This window comes from Manduca sexta, chromosome 22 (assembly GCF_014839805.1).
Source record: "Manduca sexta isolate Smith_Timp_Sample1 chromosome 22, JHU_Msex_v1.0, whole genome shotgun sequence".
NCBI classification, from domain to species: domain Eukaryota; kingdom Metazoa; phylum Arthropoda; class Insecta; order Lepidoptera; family Sphingidae; genus Manduca; species Manduca sexta.
This window is the reverse complement of record NC_051136.1, coordinates 5,743,115-5,758,501: the sequence shown is the minus strand read 5'-3', so window position 1 is coordinate 5,758,501 and position 15,387 is coordinate 5,743,115. Positions and strand designations below refer to the sequence as shown.

At 33.2% G+C, this 15,387-nt stretch overlaps 2 protein-coding genes across 2 annotated transcripts; both read left to right on the top strand.

Annotated features, from left to right (window-relative positions):
• Positions 1-482: 482 nt before the first annotated feature.
• LOC115443975 (cytochrome P450 4g15) lies at positions 483-6,518 on the top strand. Its single transcript, XM_030169590.2, has 12 exons — positions 483-591; positions 1,241-1,296; positions 1,439-1,650; positions 2,522-2,719; positions 3,079-3,261; positions 3,337-3,406; positions 3,700-3,826; positions 3,899-4,088; positions 4,396-4,508; positions 4,801-5,038; positions 5,348-5,533; positions 6,080-6,518. Exons 3-12 carry the CDS (start codon positions 1,443-1,445, stop codon positions 6,259-6,261), a joined length of 1,695 nt encoding a protein of 564 aa, XP_030025450.1. The 5' UTR covers positions 483-591; positions 1,241-1,296; positions 1,439-1,442; the 3' UTR covers positions 6,262-6,518.
• Positions 6,519-8,270: 1,752 nt separating this feature from the next.
• Positions 8,271-14,458, top strand: LOC115443958 (cytochrome P450 4g15). Its single transcript, XM_037441494.1, has 10 exons — positions 8,271-8,295; positions 8,745-8,942; positions 9,162-9,344; positions 9,412-9,481; positions 9,599-9,725; positions 9,823-10,009; positions 10,631-10,743; positions 11,240-11,477; positions 12,340-12,525; positions 13,022-14,458. Exons 1-10 carry the CDS (start codon positions 8,271-8,273, stop codon positions 13,207-13,209), a joined length of 1,515 nt encoding a protein of 504 aa, XP_037297391.1. The 3' UTR covers positions 13,210-14,458.
• The last annotated feature ends 929 nt before the right edge of the window (positions 14,459-15,387 follow it).

The following is a 15,387-nucleotide window of genomic DNA, read 5'->3' as shown; positions in this document are numbered from 1 at the left end:
TATATAATATATATTCTAACTTATGCCCTGTTGAAAAAATATACTCTCCAATAATTTTAGATGCAATAGTTTATCATCACCTACTCCATGTATTAATTTGTTTCACTTATTTGTCTCATAGCTTTAGTCATTTTTTCTATCAATGACACTTGACAGTAGATAGTATCTATGACAGTACCTAAATGTTTGCTAGTAATTTTCTCCGTTGTGGAACTGACACTTCAGCCAAACGACGAAAAAATATCCTGAACAAAACAAAAATATTTATTATAATAACCATCACAAATCACTGGAGGCCTGCTAAAATGAGTCGTCCCAAAGATTTCCAATCCAGGATGTCGAATCGATTCACTTTACCATACCTTAAAAATATAATATTTGCAACAATTTTTCGGGACACCCCATATGCGTTGACAAACATGATTCGACATAAGCAACATTAGCAATTAATATGTAAGCAATGACAGAAACGCTGTATTATAACGAGAAGTCATATGTCAATGTATAAAATGTGTTGGTAATTAATTACTTTCGCCAGTCGCTTATTATTGACGGCTCTGAAAAGTGGAGTCATTGTGGGATTAAAAATAGGTAAATATTTTACTGAATTTATTTTGTTCAAATATTCGATAAGATATTTTCATCCTTAAACATTAATTTTATCAATCATTAAATATCCTTCTGCCCTTACCATACTCCAATTTAGGGTTGGCGCATCACAACAAAATAATACTCAAATTAGGCCGGGTGCTTGGTCTAATTCATCTCCATACACTTAACAATAAGAGTTCCAATAAGCGCATACTATTCAGCCACAGGCGATAACCAAAAACTCGCATGCGGTTATGTCATACAAGAATCGCTGAGCAACTTTCTTGTTCTCTACGACTGTTTATACGATGTAATTTTTTCTTTAATGTAATTTTGTCGTATTTGACTTTAATATTTGTCAAAGATTCATTTACGATCATTGTTTTGTTTAGAGGTGGCACCTTTTTTATGTCTTTATAAACCGCGCACCTGCGCTGCAAGATAATTGCTCTATCTAAATGAGGTTTAAATTTCGTAGTTTGAAATTTATGAACGATTTACGATATTTGGGTCTAATATAGAAAACGATTCGCCTTAAATAATATTAAAGGCGTTAACATATGTTTTATATAAATAATATCTGAATACCCTCGTACTTTTAGTCACATAGGTAATCAAACAAAATATGACACATGCATTTTTGTTTCAGATTTAACGAAGAATCCATTCATGATAATATAAAACGGTTCAATATAGTATAGTTAGGTAAGACAAAATCTATAACATAATCTAATACAATTAAAAAACAGCTTTATAAATTTGTAGATCTACGCTTCTTAGCTGATATAATTTAAAATTTAGGATTTTTTTATTTGATCTTTATAACAATATTTTGAACTATTTACAGTAATATGACGTCGTTTGTGGACGAGTCCACGGGCTACCATGTCAATTCTCGCTTAATATTCTATCCTCTTCTACTTCTTGCCTCGGGATTCTGGATCTTATACAGATGGCAACAGAAATCACATATTTACAAACTTGGCGAGAAAATACCTGGCCCTGCAGCAGTACCGTTGTTTGGAAATGCGTTGATAGTCCTTAAAAAGAAACCTCATGGTAAGGATAAGCAAATATTTAGATTATTTCACAATAACCTGGTTAAATTAAAAAATAATAGTTTAAAAAAACTAAAAAAACACGCTTTTATTGCTAATCGAACTAAAAAGGAGAAAATAATTTCTAAGTACAAAGAATTTATATTACACTAGTAGAAGGTTGAGGGATCAATCATAGTTAAGTACCTCAAAATAAAATTATAATAAACTTGAAGTTATTAACAGAATAATTTAACTCAGAGTAAAAAGCGTGAAGTATTAGATTCATCAGTACCTACGCGTGTATAAGGAATGAAGAAGGTGAGAACGCAACTATACTGAAAACGTTTCGGCCTCCGTTGTGCTGTGCCTAGTGCCCGAGCGAGTCCGACAGAGTAAGTCCGAAACCGCAGGCATGAGCAAATCGCGCGCTAGCTCTATCTCTTTTACTCTTTCACAGCGGATCTATAAAAGAATTTATTAATCCTAGCGGTCCTAATAAGGATAATAGGAAACTCTTATCAAATTATTGCATTGTCATCGGTCCTTGATACGTGTGTAAAGTTTCAAATTAATCAGATTTCTGGAAATTGGTGAAAATAGAGCTCAAAGATTCCGTTACATACATAGATACAACCCAAGCTAATAAAAGCGTGTTAAAAATAGATAAAAACAAATATTCTACAGATATATACATACATACAGTTTTCATTTAACAATCATAAATTTGTTATATTTTTTTATCTGATCTAAGACTGTTGAATTTAGACTGATGAATCGTTAAATGTATTATTGAATAATTAACGGGTGCACATAAATTTCACATTTACACTTGTCTCACTTGATACAAAAATACTTCGACAACTATTTCAACATATCTCCTTACCGCACAGAACTGGTAGACTTGGGCTTGAACTACGCAAAACAATTCGGTAACGTCGTGCGCGTGTGGTTGGGTTCCAAACTCATTGTCTTCCTCACGGATGCTGATGATGTGGAGGTCATCCTCAACAGCCACGTACACATAGACAAGTCCACAGAGTACAGATTTTTCAAACCTTGGCTTGGTGAAGGATTACTTATTAGTTCAGGTACGTTTAATATCTTTTCTATAGATATAAATGGATAGATAAGCAGGATAATTTTCTGATAGCACTACGCCTGCCCAAAAATAATAGCATTACAGAAGCAGAAACAGATCACTGTTTTACAATAGTTATAGAACTGATTTGTGTTCACTGACTGAGACAGTTGGTGTCAAGGATATGAATGCCCAATAAATATAGGCTACAATGCTTTTCAAACTGGAACACAATCCTTATTGCTCAATGCACTGTGGCTGCAAAAATACTACGCAGCCGTGTAATATCGAAATTCTGTTTTACTAGTTTGTCTTACTTATTACATTGACTATATCATGTTTATTAGTATTATTTAATTTAATTTGCAGGTGAAAAATGGCGGTCTCATAGAAAAATGATCGCTCCTACATTTCATATCAATATTTTGAAGTCTTTCGTTAGTGTATTCAACCAAAACAGCAAAAATGTCGTTGAGAAAATGCGCTCAGAAGTAGGAAAAACCTTCGACGTCCACGACTATATGAGCGGGGTCACTGTGGATATTCTATTGGGTGATTACATCTTACATTAAATAAATAAATTATGTGTTGTTTGTGCATACTAACATTATTTCAATTTTGTTGTAGAAACTGCTATGGGCATCACTAGAAAAACTCAGGATGAATCTGGCTTTGATTATGCAATGGCTGTTATGAAGTAAGTATTCAAGATTATCTGCGAAATTTCACTCACGTAAACATTGGGTATATAATTTAAGATCTATTTAGACTAATAACAATTTTATTACCTACATAGAAGGTTTTAAAACGGGTGTGTTTTATGTGTTGCAACACCTAGATGAAAAATATTTTTTCTGTGTTAAAAAGTCATACAATATGCACGTTGCTATTTTTTATGAAAATCATGATTATCTCCGAACTGTTATCGTTATTATTGGATCGTTTTAGTTTAATTACATTTAAATGAAAACTGTTCAATTACTATTTTAGGATGTGTGACATCATCCATCAGAGGCATTACAAATTCTGGATGCGTTTTGATGCTGTCTTCAAACTGACGCCCTTCTTTAAAAAGCAAATTAACCTTTTGAATATTATTCACGGTCTTACAAATAAGGTAACATTTAGAATCGTTATTACCTTGATATGATTCGAAGTTAAAACGTTACTAAAAGGAGAGTTTTTTTAGGTAATTAAAAGCAAGAAGCAGACATATTTAGAAAATAAAGCTAAAGGTATTATTCCGCTTACTATTGAGGAACTCACGCGAAATGTAGAATCAGATGAAAATGTCCTAGCCAATTCTGCAAAAACCCTCTCTGACGCTGTTTTTAAGGGCTATCGAGACGACTTGGACTTTAATGACGAAAATGATATCGGTAAGTCGTATATTTTTCAAGTTATTCTTTGATAATAAAAAATCGACAAATATACAAGTAAGTCACTGATGCATTCCTTATTATTACTTACGTGACCTATAGATCACGATTGCAGGCACTAGCTAAACACTGTTTGAGTTCAATGTCTTACAGCAAATTAGATAATGTTTTGTGTTTCTAATTGCATCCATCAAAATTCACAGTAATTACCTATACATATCGGTGGCTCTTATCATATTTAATGCATTATCCACTAACGTTTGATATATAATTACATTCAAGTAATCTATCATTTTTTTTTTTGTAGGTGAGAAGAAGCGTCTTGCTTTCCTAGACCTCATGATAGAATCAGCTCAAAATGGTACAAATCAAATTACCGACCACGAAATCAAGGAAGAAGTAGATACAATTATGTTTGAGGTAATCTTACTTATATTAAACATATGAACTTTGATGAAGGTATTTGGATTTTTATTAATTTGATAAGCGTCTAATACGTCTATCTTAAAATCTTTGGGGAAGGCATCGTTCAGAAGTGGACATCCTGTGGCTGATGATGATGATGATTTGGATTATTACTAAATAGTGTAAACACAACTTACAACTTTAAGTATGGATAGCTCTTTCACGGAGACAGAGTCGCAAGCCAACAATTTATTTATGAAAAAGAAACATCATGGAACAAATAGCATAAAATAATTTATACCCTCAGGGTCATGACACAACAGCCGCTGGTTCCAGCTTCACTCTGTGCCTGCTGGGCATACACCAGCACATACAAGACAAAGTGTACGACGAGCTGTACGAGATATTCGGAGACTCCGACCGCCCCGCCACCTTCGCCGATACCCTCAAAATGAAGTACTTGGAGAGAGTCATCCTGGAGTCTTTGAGATTGTACCCACCAGTACCAATCATTGCTAGACAGTTGAAACGCGACGTGAAAATTCGTAAGTACTTTTCAGCAGTACCCGTGGCAGGAATGTACGCGTTATATTATAGTCGTATCGAGTGACTTATCGTTTACATTTCTCTGTAGTTATTTGATCATACTATACAATATATGTACATACACACATTTTATGTTTACCGATCCTGTACAGTAATTGTTATTTTTTTTTTTAATTCTTATAAAATTTATAAAAAAGTGGTGTTATATACAATGTTAAAGTAATGCTTTTGTCCAACACACTATCACAATTATATCTTTCTTACATTACTTCCAACTAAGAATCAATTCGAAATTATTTTTACTACAGCCACCAAAAACTACGTCCTCCCGGCGGGCAGTACGGTCGTAGTGGGTACATACAAGATCCACCGCCACGAGAAATACTACAATAACCCGGATAAGTTCGACCCTGACAACTTCCTGCCGGAGAATACACAGAACCGCCACTACTATAGCTACATACCGTTCAGCGCTGGACCTAGAAGCTGCGTCGGTAAGTCCTGGATTTTGGCAAATGACCCCTCTGCACCTGATGATAAGAGTGGCGTCCAAAAGCATGTCGACTGACTAGAGATGATTAACCCACGGCAGTTGACACCGGCCTGTTAGAACCGGGTATAGACTGAGTGATTCCGGAACGCGACACAGTTACGTGGGCCGCTATGGCGGGTTTAAACACCTTGTGTATGGTGGTCGCTACCTGGGCGGATATAAAATATATTCTACCACTAGCAATGTTGCGTTATACTCACTATATCTTTATTATGTTTCTACTTATATCCCATAATTTCGTAATAGTTTACTTATGTAGTCCTGGTATTCAATTTTTATAATTAGTTGAACAAAACCTTCTTTATTTTTGCATGCTTTGATGAAATATCAAACTTTGTCAAGAAAGTGATTTAAGTAACTCTCACTTAAAAAAATCTTTCTTAAACTAGATGAAATAAAAAAAATAAGCACGTTGTAAAATATTATGGAAAGCAATGCAAGATATACTTGTGTGAAATGCAATATTCAAATTAATTCTACCTTTCAGGCCGCAAATATGCTTTACTGAAACTGAAAATTCTACTCTCAACAATACTGCGTAACTACAAGAGTGTATCTGACATACCTGAAGAGAAATTCTCTCTACAAGCCGACATCATTCTGAAGAGAGCCGACGGTTTCAGAATGAGGATAGAACCTAGGAAGCGAGTTCAGTCTACTGCAGCGTAAATACAGACGTTAATAGGAGAACTAGATTTCATATATACTTCAAATCAATCTAATATCGGTCTTCGCATAATATCTTGGTAGATTTTTCCTGTCTAATTGCTCTGAATTGGTATAATAGTTATGTTAAGCAATTATGTTCCATAAGGGTCTAATATGGATGCAACATTAACCTGTTTACTTTCATTTCAAATGTCATCTCGCTTGCTTACTATGACAAAGTTCTGTGTTATGTACAAATTAAATTATATATCACAAAATTCTAAGTGTTTTTCAATGAAAATTTCCAACAATCTCGTAAGATAAATAAATGAAGGGATAATTATGAATTACTTATAGTCTTTTCTAATTTTTACTGACATATAAATTAGTTATCACTTTTTGCAACATAAGTAAAATTGTTTATAGGACCTTGTAACAGAAAGCCCGCAATATTATTGTCACATTAACTTAACATACTTATGTCCTTAAAAAATATTTATTAAATAATAAATAAATTATCCAACTTCAATAAACATAATATACTTAGGTCTATACATGAAATGTATTTCATTAATTGACATATTTGTTAACAAAACTTCATTGTTATCTTGCATGAAAATAAATGTCTGTGACTTTCTTAAATTTTTGTACTTACAGATTTATTAAAAGAAATATGTATAAAACAATAATTGGAAACAATAAAACAATAAATGTATGTAAAACCAATCGCTAAAAACGCTATCAAATTACAACTTTTACCCAACGAGTGATGGGATCACAGATACAACGATACGTCACATAAAACTAGTTCTTGTCTACATTAGTAACCCATAACCATGGAACAGATTCATTTACAAACTGACGCTTTTATCCCTAAAGAGATAGAAGCAATACTAGAGCCCCCAACATTTCATAAGCATATACTCTGCCTCATAAAGTGATATGGAACAAACCTATTACTTCGGCACAAATTCCAATGACAGGCAACTCGGATGTGCTTATGATTAAAAAATTCACAAAAGCTTTGGTCAGGTCTGGAATTCGAAAGTTGAAACACAGTTTAATACAAAAACCACAAAGCCTATCGCGCAGAACATGTACGCACAACGTACTGTTTTCATTCAGGCTACTAACTATATTAATGAACTGCATGAATAACTAAAAACAGTTGAACTTAAAATTAAAATAATCTTATATCACTGTTACTAATATTATAAATGGGCAAGTTTGTGAAAATATTTCCATGCTTGGATGTTTCTATGCTTGCTAGAAGTTATCACAGAAACTACTTAACGGATTTGGATGAAATTTGGCGCACGGGTAGAACATTTCTTAGATTAACACATAGGCACTAACACCAGATTTTATCCTGCTTATTTTCTCACATCGATAAAACAATCTCTTACTCTGATTTCTAAATAGATGGTGTTGGCTTCGTATAGTATTTTAGAGACTTATGTAGCGGGGAAGACTTCACGCGGCCAAAGCCGCGAGCAACACCTAATAAGCTATAATTACAAATTATACAAGATAATTTCATTAACACGATTGCTCGAAAATTGCGTGTGCGTAATGATACATCCTTTATACAAAATTGCTATATGCACACATTTACCGATAACAATAATTTTGCTAGTCCTAGGAATATAACTGTACTTGAAACACGAAAAAATAAAGTGAATATATAGAATGTACTGTTAATTTTTACATATACGTTGGAGATCACAAATTAAATGATTGCTACTTTTTTTGTATACATTCAAGAAATCTGGTGAGAATATTATCTAAATACATGGAATGATATCTTTTTCTGCCCACAAATTAAATAAATCTATACATATTTCAGAACCATGTTTTCACTGAATGAAATTGAGGGTTACCAAATAATTTCTCGTCTAATATTCTATTCACTTCTCTTGCTGGCAACTATAATTTGGATAGTACACAGATGGCAACGTAATTCTAGATTCTACAAACTGGGAGACAAAATTCCGGGACCAAAGGCATTACCAATATTTGGCAATGCATTAATGGCGATAAGAAAGGAGCCCAACTGTAAGAGAACCCGTTAATATTGTATTTTCACGATAGCTAATAAATGGAAGGCGGCTGTTAATGTATCAACAAACCTGGGAACCTTATATTCAAGTCTACTTATTTTGTATAATTACTACTAATATACCCGAAACTGTAATAATATTAATTATAAGTATGTATATTGTAGAGGAAAATAATACACGGTAAAATTCTATTGAATTTATGACGATAGGTATTTTAAACAAATAATATATAAAGATAATTTTTAAAATCTTAAACATTTGTTACACGCATTTAATATTACTATGAGTTACAAATTGAAAACGCCAATTTAGCAGACTACACTAACACTAGACAGCAACCTTAACACTTAATTATCTATGAATAACAAGTTCTTTAATCGAACCTATTGAATGCGGTAATCCATATTGCCTATTTATTGTAAAAAATAAAGTATTTTCTTACAGTGATTGTATCTCTGGCATTACAGTATGCCAAATTATACGGAAGTGTAATACGCGCATGGTTGGGTTCCAAATTGATTATATTCCTTCTGGACGCTGATGATATCGAAATTATTCTTGACAGTCAAATCCATATTGATAAATCTGCTGAATATAGATTTTTTAAGCCCTGGCTTGGTGACGGGCTACTAATCAGCTCAGGTAAGATCATTATCATCTTTTTTACCATTTTTATTGATAATATATAAAAATGAACGTAGCATGGGACACCCTCAGGCCAGATGGCGGGACGAATTGCACATAAGGGCCGGCAGCAACAGGAGGCTCTGTAGCGTACCTTGGGAGAGGCTTATGTCCAGCAGTGGACTGCAACGGGCTGATGACGATGATAAAATGGTGTAAAAAAAATGTGCTTTGCAGGAGACAAATGGCGTTCCCATCGCAAAATGATTGCTCCAACGTTTCATATCAACATTCTCAAATCTTTTATTGATGTATTTAACAGCAAGAGCAAGAAAGTCGTTGAAAAAATGCAAGTTGAAATAGGAAGAACCTTTGACATACATGAATACATGAACGATGTGACTGTAGACATTTTGCTGGGTAAGTAGTTGTGTAATATAGTCAATACATTCAATTTACAATAGTTTTGTATCCTTGATATTTTTAGAGACCGCCATGGGTATTACCAGAAGAGTTGAAGACAAATCTAGCTTCGATTACGGAGTATCAGTAATGAAGTAAGCCCTAAGTTATTATTTCACAAGCAAGTACACAATATTTACAATGACATTACGTGCATTTATTATAACATAATTTATTTAGAATTTCTTCAATGGAATTAACATGATTTACAGAATGTGTGACATCATTCACCAAAGACAATACAAATTTTGGTTACGAATTGATGCACTTTTTAAATTGTCGCCATTTTATAAAAAACAACTTGAGCTGTTGAACATTATTCATGGATTTACACGTAAGGTGAGAAAATAACATTAAAAACATCTATATTTTGAACCTATTTACATTTCCTAATGCGATTTTGATTAAAAACCAAATTAACTTCCAAAAACTGCAGGTAATTAAAAACAAGAAAGAGATTTATTTGGAGAATAAAGCTAAGGGTATAATTCATCTCACTATTGAAGAACTCACGAAAACAAACGAAACAAATGAACTGTTAGTCAACAATGAGAAAACACTATCTGACACTATATTCAAAGGATACCACGACGACTTGGACTTTAACGATGAAAATGATATTGGTATGTCCCAAAAGTTATTTTCATACATAGAGGTCCAAAATGTTATGTACATAATTTATAATATACCGTGATTTTATAGTCGTTTTGGAACCGAAAATTTTAAATTCCGTATCAATAATAGAGTTTAAAAAAATGACAATGTAATAAATAAAAATATTTTTTTTATAAACATTAAAACTATTGTTTACAAATAATAACTAAAAACTCATAGTAATGCAATTAAATCTCACGTACTAGTACGATCACTACGATCGGTGCCATTCATTACTATGAATTAACTGTCGCAACGTTACTATCATTATCAAATCCGAACGAGTGAAAAATATTATCAAAATCATTTTTTTTTATTTGATAACTATACAGTATAATTAATTCACTATTTTTTTGGATCTACAAATTGTTCTAAGTTACCACATTTTATTTCCAAAACGACTATAAAATCACGGTGTATATTATATACGCATCGTTTCACTTGAATATTTGACTTTGATCGGTAACATCTCAACGGCCACAACTACTTTGGTTTTGGAGATGATCAGGGGCAATTTCATTTACTAGCCTTTTACAATTTTAATAATCGATACAATAAATTTTATCGATACATGCTTTTTTTATTTTTAGGCGAAAAGAAACGATACCCATTTCTTGATTTGATGATAGAATCAGCGCAAAATGGAACAAACCTAATAAGTGACGAAGAAATTAAAGAAGAAGTAGACACCATCATGTTTGAGGTTAAATAACTTTCACAATTTTTGGGAGAGAAAGACTGATTGACTGCGTGTGTGACGTAGTTGTAATTTGTGTGTAATACGAGTACGACTACCGCGCTAAGGTTCTGGGTTCGAATCCCGGGTCATGCCAAAAATAATTGTGACTAGGTTTCTCATCTTACAAATTACTCAGTACCAACACGAAGCCAGGAAATTAGGGGTGTGATGTCCCCGTAATTCGGAAAGCACGTGAGACCGTTGGTCCGACGCCAGATTTTTCTCCTGTCATGCCGGATTTAGGTCTAACTGGACTATGAGAGTGAAGGAATAGAGAATGCACCTGTATTTTGCGCACACCTTGTGCAATATAATATATCTTGTGTACTTGATTGACCCTCGTAGAGATTAGCCGCCGTGGCCGTAATTCAGCTAGGAGGAATAAACGTTATGAGAATTATTTGTTTACTCAAAAAATCCCAGTTTTTATAAATAAAATGATTCTTTTAAACTCTTTCAGGGCCATGACACAACAGCTGCCGCCTCCAGTTTTGTGTTATGTCTCTTAGGCATATACCAAGATATACAAACGAAAGTATACGACGAATTGCACGAGATTTTCGGTGATTCTGACCGTCCCGCCACCTTTGCTGATACGTTAAATATGAAGTATTTGGAAAGAGTTATTCTGGAATCTTTGAGGTTATATCCGCCTGTGCCAGCTATCGCTAGAGAACTAAAACGAGATGTTAAAATTGGTACGTATAGAAATCGTTTATACTTGTGTGACTTGCTTGAATGACCAGCGTATTGGACTATTGTCAAATAGACTTTTCTAACAATATACACTATGAACTAACCAAAACCATACGTGGAATTTCATAAGTAGATAAGCTCAAGTAATACTTAAATCAACTTTGTAAATCGTATATTACTTCTTATCTTATTAATATTATAAACTAGCCTTTGCTCGCGGCTTCGCCCGCGTGAAGGAGTTTTCCGGGGTAGAAGTCCCACTATATATTTTCCCGGGATAGTAGCCTATAACCTTCCCAGGGTCTTATAGTATCTCCATACCAAATTTTGCTTTCTTATACCGCGTCTTATGTCACGTCCCGTTCCCGTGGAAACGGGATAAAAAGTATCCTATGTCCGTCTCCTGGTTCTAAGCTACCTCTCCACCAATTTTCAGGCAAATCGGTTCATCCGTTCTTGAATTATAAATAGTGTAACTAACACCACTTTCTTTTATATATATATATATAGATGCGTACGTTTGTGAAAATGTTTGAATATTTGTTAGAAGTAAAGGCAGAACCATCTGAACGGATTTGGATGAAATTTAGCACACGAATAGACCATATCCTGGATTACTCCATAGGCTTTTTATCGCGGTAATTTCTTATTTCAATATTAAAAGAATTTTTCACGAGAAATTCTTCTAATATTGAAATGGATGTCACTGGCTTCGTACATCGGTGCTATTAATCACTATCGTATTTTAGATACTTTTGTAGCGTGAACTACTTTTCACACGGACCATGCCGCGAGCAAAACCTAGTAGTATAATAAACATTGTATTGACGCATATCTATTATTCTACTTTCATATAATTCGTAGTGACAAATAACTACATCCTGCCTGCGGGTTCTACCGTGGTCCTCGCATTTTACAAGGTTCATCGAGACCCCAAACACTTCAAGAACCCTGACACATTCGATCCGGACAACTTTCTACCGGAGAATACGAGGAACCGACATTACTACAGCTTCATACCGTTCAGTGCTGGAGCTAGGAGCTGTGTTGGTAAATTATTTTATATCTTATTTGAGGGAATAACATTTGAGAAACATATTTTTTTCTAATATTAACCTAAACAACAATTAATAAAAATCATATGGGTTTCAATATCTTAATTTATAAAATGCATGTTTTGTTATACTACTGAGGAGGGCAGGTCATGTCGCTCAATAAGATTTTATATTAATGACGTTGCGTGTTTATTGAAAACTATGTTAGGATTTTATCGCGGTTTTTTATATTATTTTCTCCCGACGTTTTGAACACTTTCGAATAACCTAAAATGGTCGTCTAACATTCTCGTAATCATAAGACATTATTATTGTTCCGTGTATAAACACGATGATGAAATAATTCAACACGATCGACTAACCAACATTACCAACAAAACATCCTCGCACTCCTGTCTATATAATATAAATTTATTAAGTACACAAACATTATGTTAAAATATAATCACTCGAGCGACAGATATTTATAAAAGTTTCTCATAAAATTACAGGTCGCAAATACGCTCTGCTAAAATTGAAAATCTTGCTGTCCACCATTTTGCGGAACTACAAGACCATATCCGAAGTACCAGAGGAAAAATTTGAATTGTTAGCTGACATTATTCTGAAAAGAGCTGATGGTTTTAGATTGAGAATAGAACCCAGAGGAAAATTTTATTCAAACACAGCAGCGTCATAAAGTATTGTTACGTCGTCACATATAGTTTCTAAGACTATAGGTACCTCCAATAGTTGTATGTAATTAAAAGACATAGCATATTTTAGAGAGGTAAGACATTATAAGTATGCAAACAAAATTTTATTTATATGTAAATGACAATGTAAAAAATGTAAATGCATAAAATTATGGACACAGTTATAGTAAGTAACAAATACTTTCTATGTAGATCACACGATAGATTGACCTTCTTTAATGAATACTAAATGTACGTAAGAAATGATTATTTAATAAATTACAACAAGAAATAGTAAAAACTATTAAGTTGTCTGAATTGACTAATTTAAATGAGAAAACCATAATTATGATTCAATGGAACTTTTGACCAATAATTACCATTATTTTGGGATAATTTTATGAGAACGTTTTGTTTTTTGTTAAATATGTGTTCAGTAGTGGCAGCAGATAATGCTATTTTTTCTATTTTTATTAATTAAAAACTAGTAGTGTATGTCATAAGATATTTTAACAATTACTAAAATGACGTAAATATATTGACCTTAACATTTATAGGCGAAAAAACGCAGGATTGAAATTATTGAAAGTATTTAAAAAGTTTATGATTTTTTTTAGTTTGTGGCCACAAATAGGAGGTTGTGTAACGAATCTAAACTTTATACATGAGCACTTTTTGGTTGGAACATGATCCGCCAAACTGATGCTGAAGTCTGATGCCAGGCAGGTTACCGATTATATAATAAATAAATATTTACTCTGCTACAAGATGCTCCAGACTTTGGTGTGGAATACAGATAGCAGATGAAAATAAGTTTTTTTATAATATATTACTTATGGGTAAAAGAGAAAATGAGTATTTTATTCGTAGATGAGGAATGCTTGTTCTCCTAAAAAATATCATCACCTCCATGCCATAACATTAATAAAATATCAAGGTTACGGCGCCTATTAAAAATAATATGCTCTGCGTGCGTGGTTACATAATTACGATATTGCTTGAAAAATACCCTCTTCCTCTTATAGTGAGTCAGTAATTATACGAATTAGCCGTAATCACTACTAAAATAAATACAAGTAACAATAACTTTGTAGTAAGACCTCAATTACTATGCAGAAATGTATCAAATTAGCTATACATAACTTGATTGTTGGGTTGAATATTGGCAGGTTTAATTTACAAAAACCGGCATTATGAACTCTAATGCAAAGATTTGAATCCCAGGTCGAGCAGTGATGTTGGGTCTATTCAATTTCAGCCTTGAATTTGTACCCAATAAGGCGATAAGTTCCCCTTATAATATTATTGACGGAATAGAATAAACGTAGCAAAATGTGGATGCACTGATTGCATCTCTGCCCCACTACCCCATAACCCCTTATTTTGTCTCCCGCTTTGCTGTAGAGGTAAGTTGGCCATTAATATTTTCTACTCTTCCCTATCTTTTTATTTGACTAATGTTGTTGCAGGATAAAGACAAATTAGAGTTCCCTGAGACTCGCCGAGATTCACCGGTTTGTGTCATAAAATGCGTGCCACTGCTGATCCTGGCTCACAAGAATTGTAATGTGTGAGAGCGGGAAATTCGATAACCGTCAAAAAAGGCGTCATTATATGTGAATAAAATAATGAACTATAGAGTATACGACACAGTATTTCTAAATGATACTAAAATTTGAATAATGTTCTGCTCGTAGTTATTAGCGTTACTATTTGCAAAATTTTTACTTAAATTTTCTTCATAATGTTCTCCTTACCACATAAAAATCAGATATAGATGGCGAAATATAGCTGTGACAAGACTCCTGCCTACCCTTGTAAGGGAAAAACGATATGATGATAATTAATAAAATAAATTTACTAAAGATAAATATGCAAACAATTTAATTAGTAGTATTCCTGTTTTTAATGTATTATGAAGTCAATGTTTTGTTATTAATGTATAATGACGTTGATGTTTTAAAAAGCTTTTAAACTAATTATTTTTAGGTTATAAAATATAAAATGATATTTCTGAATAATAGGCACATCAAAAAATTATAAATGACATCTAATTTTAAAATTTAGTGGAATACATCTAATGTGATTTTTATGATTATGGCCCATTAATGTTTTAAAAGGGACCAAAGGCCATGTTTATTGTCAAACAAATGTTAATGTAATAATATTTATATCAATGAGAA

Coding starts and splice junctions, on each gene's coding strand:
- LOC115443958 (XM_037441494.1), top strand. CDS start 8,271: ATGGCGATAAGAAAGGAGCCCAACT. Junction 8,943..9,161: donor CGGGCTACTAATCAGCTCAG/GTAAGATCATTA, acceptor TGTGCTTTGCAG/GAGACAAATGGCGTTCCCAT. Junction 9,726..9,822: donor TTCATGGATTTACACGTAAG/GTGAGAAAATAA, acceptor CAAAAACTGCAG/GTAATTAAAAACAAGAAAGA.
- LOC115443975 (XM_030169590.2), top strand. CDS start 1,443: ATGACGTCGTTTGTGGACGAGTCCACGGGCTACCATGTCAATTCTCGC. Junction 1,651..2,521: donor CCTTAAAAAGAAACCTCATG/GTAAGGATAAGC, acceptor CTTACCGCACAG/AACTGGTAGACTTGGGCTTG. Junction 3,827..3,898: donor TTCACGGTCTTACAAATAAG/GTAACATTTAGA, acceptor GAGTTTTTTTAG/GTAATTAAAAGCAAGAAGCA.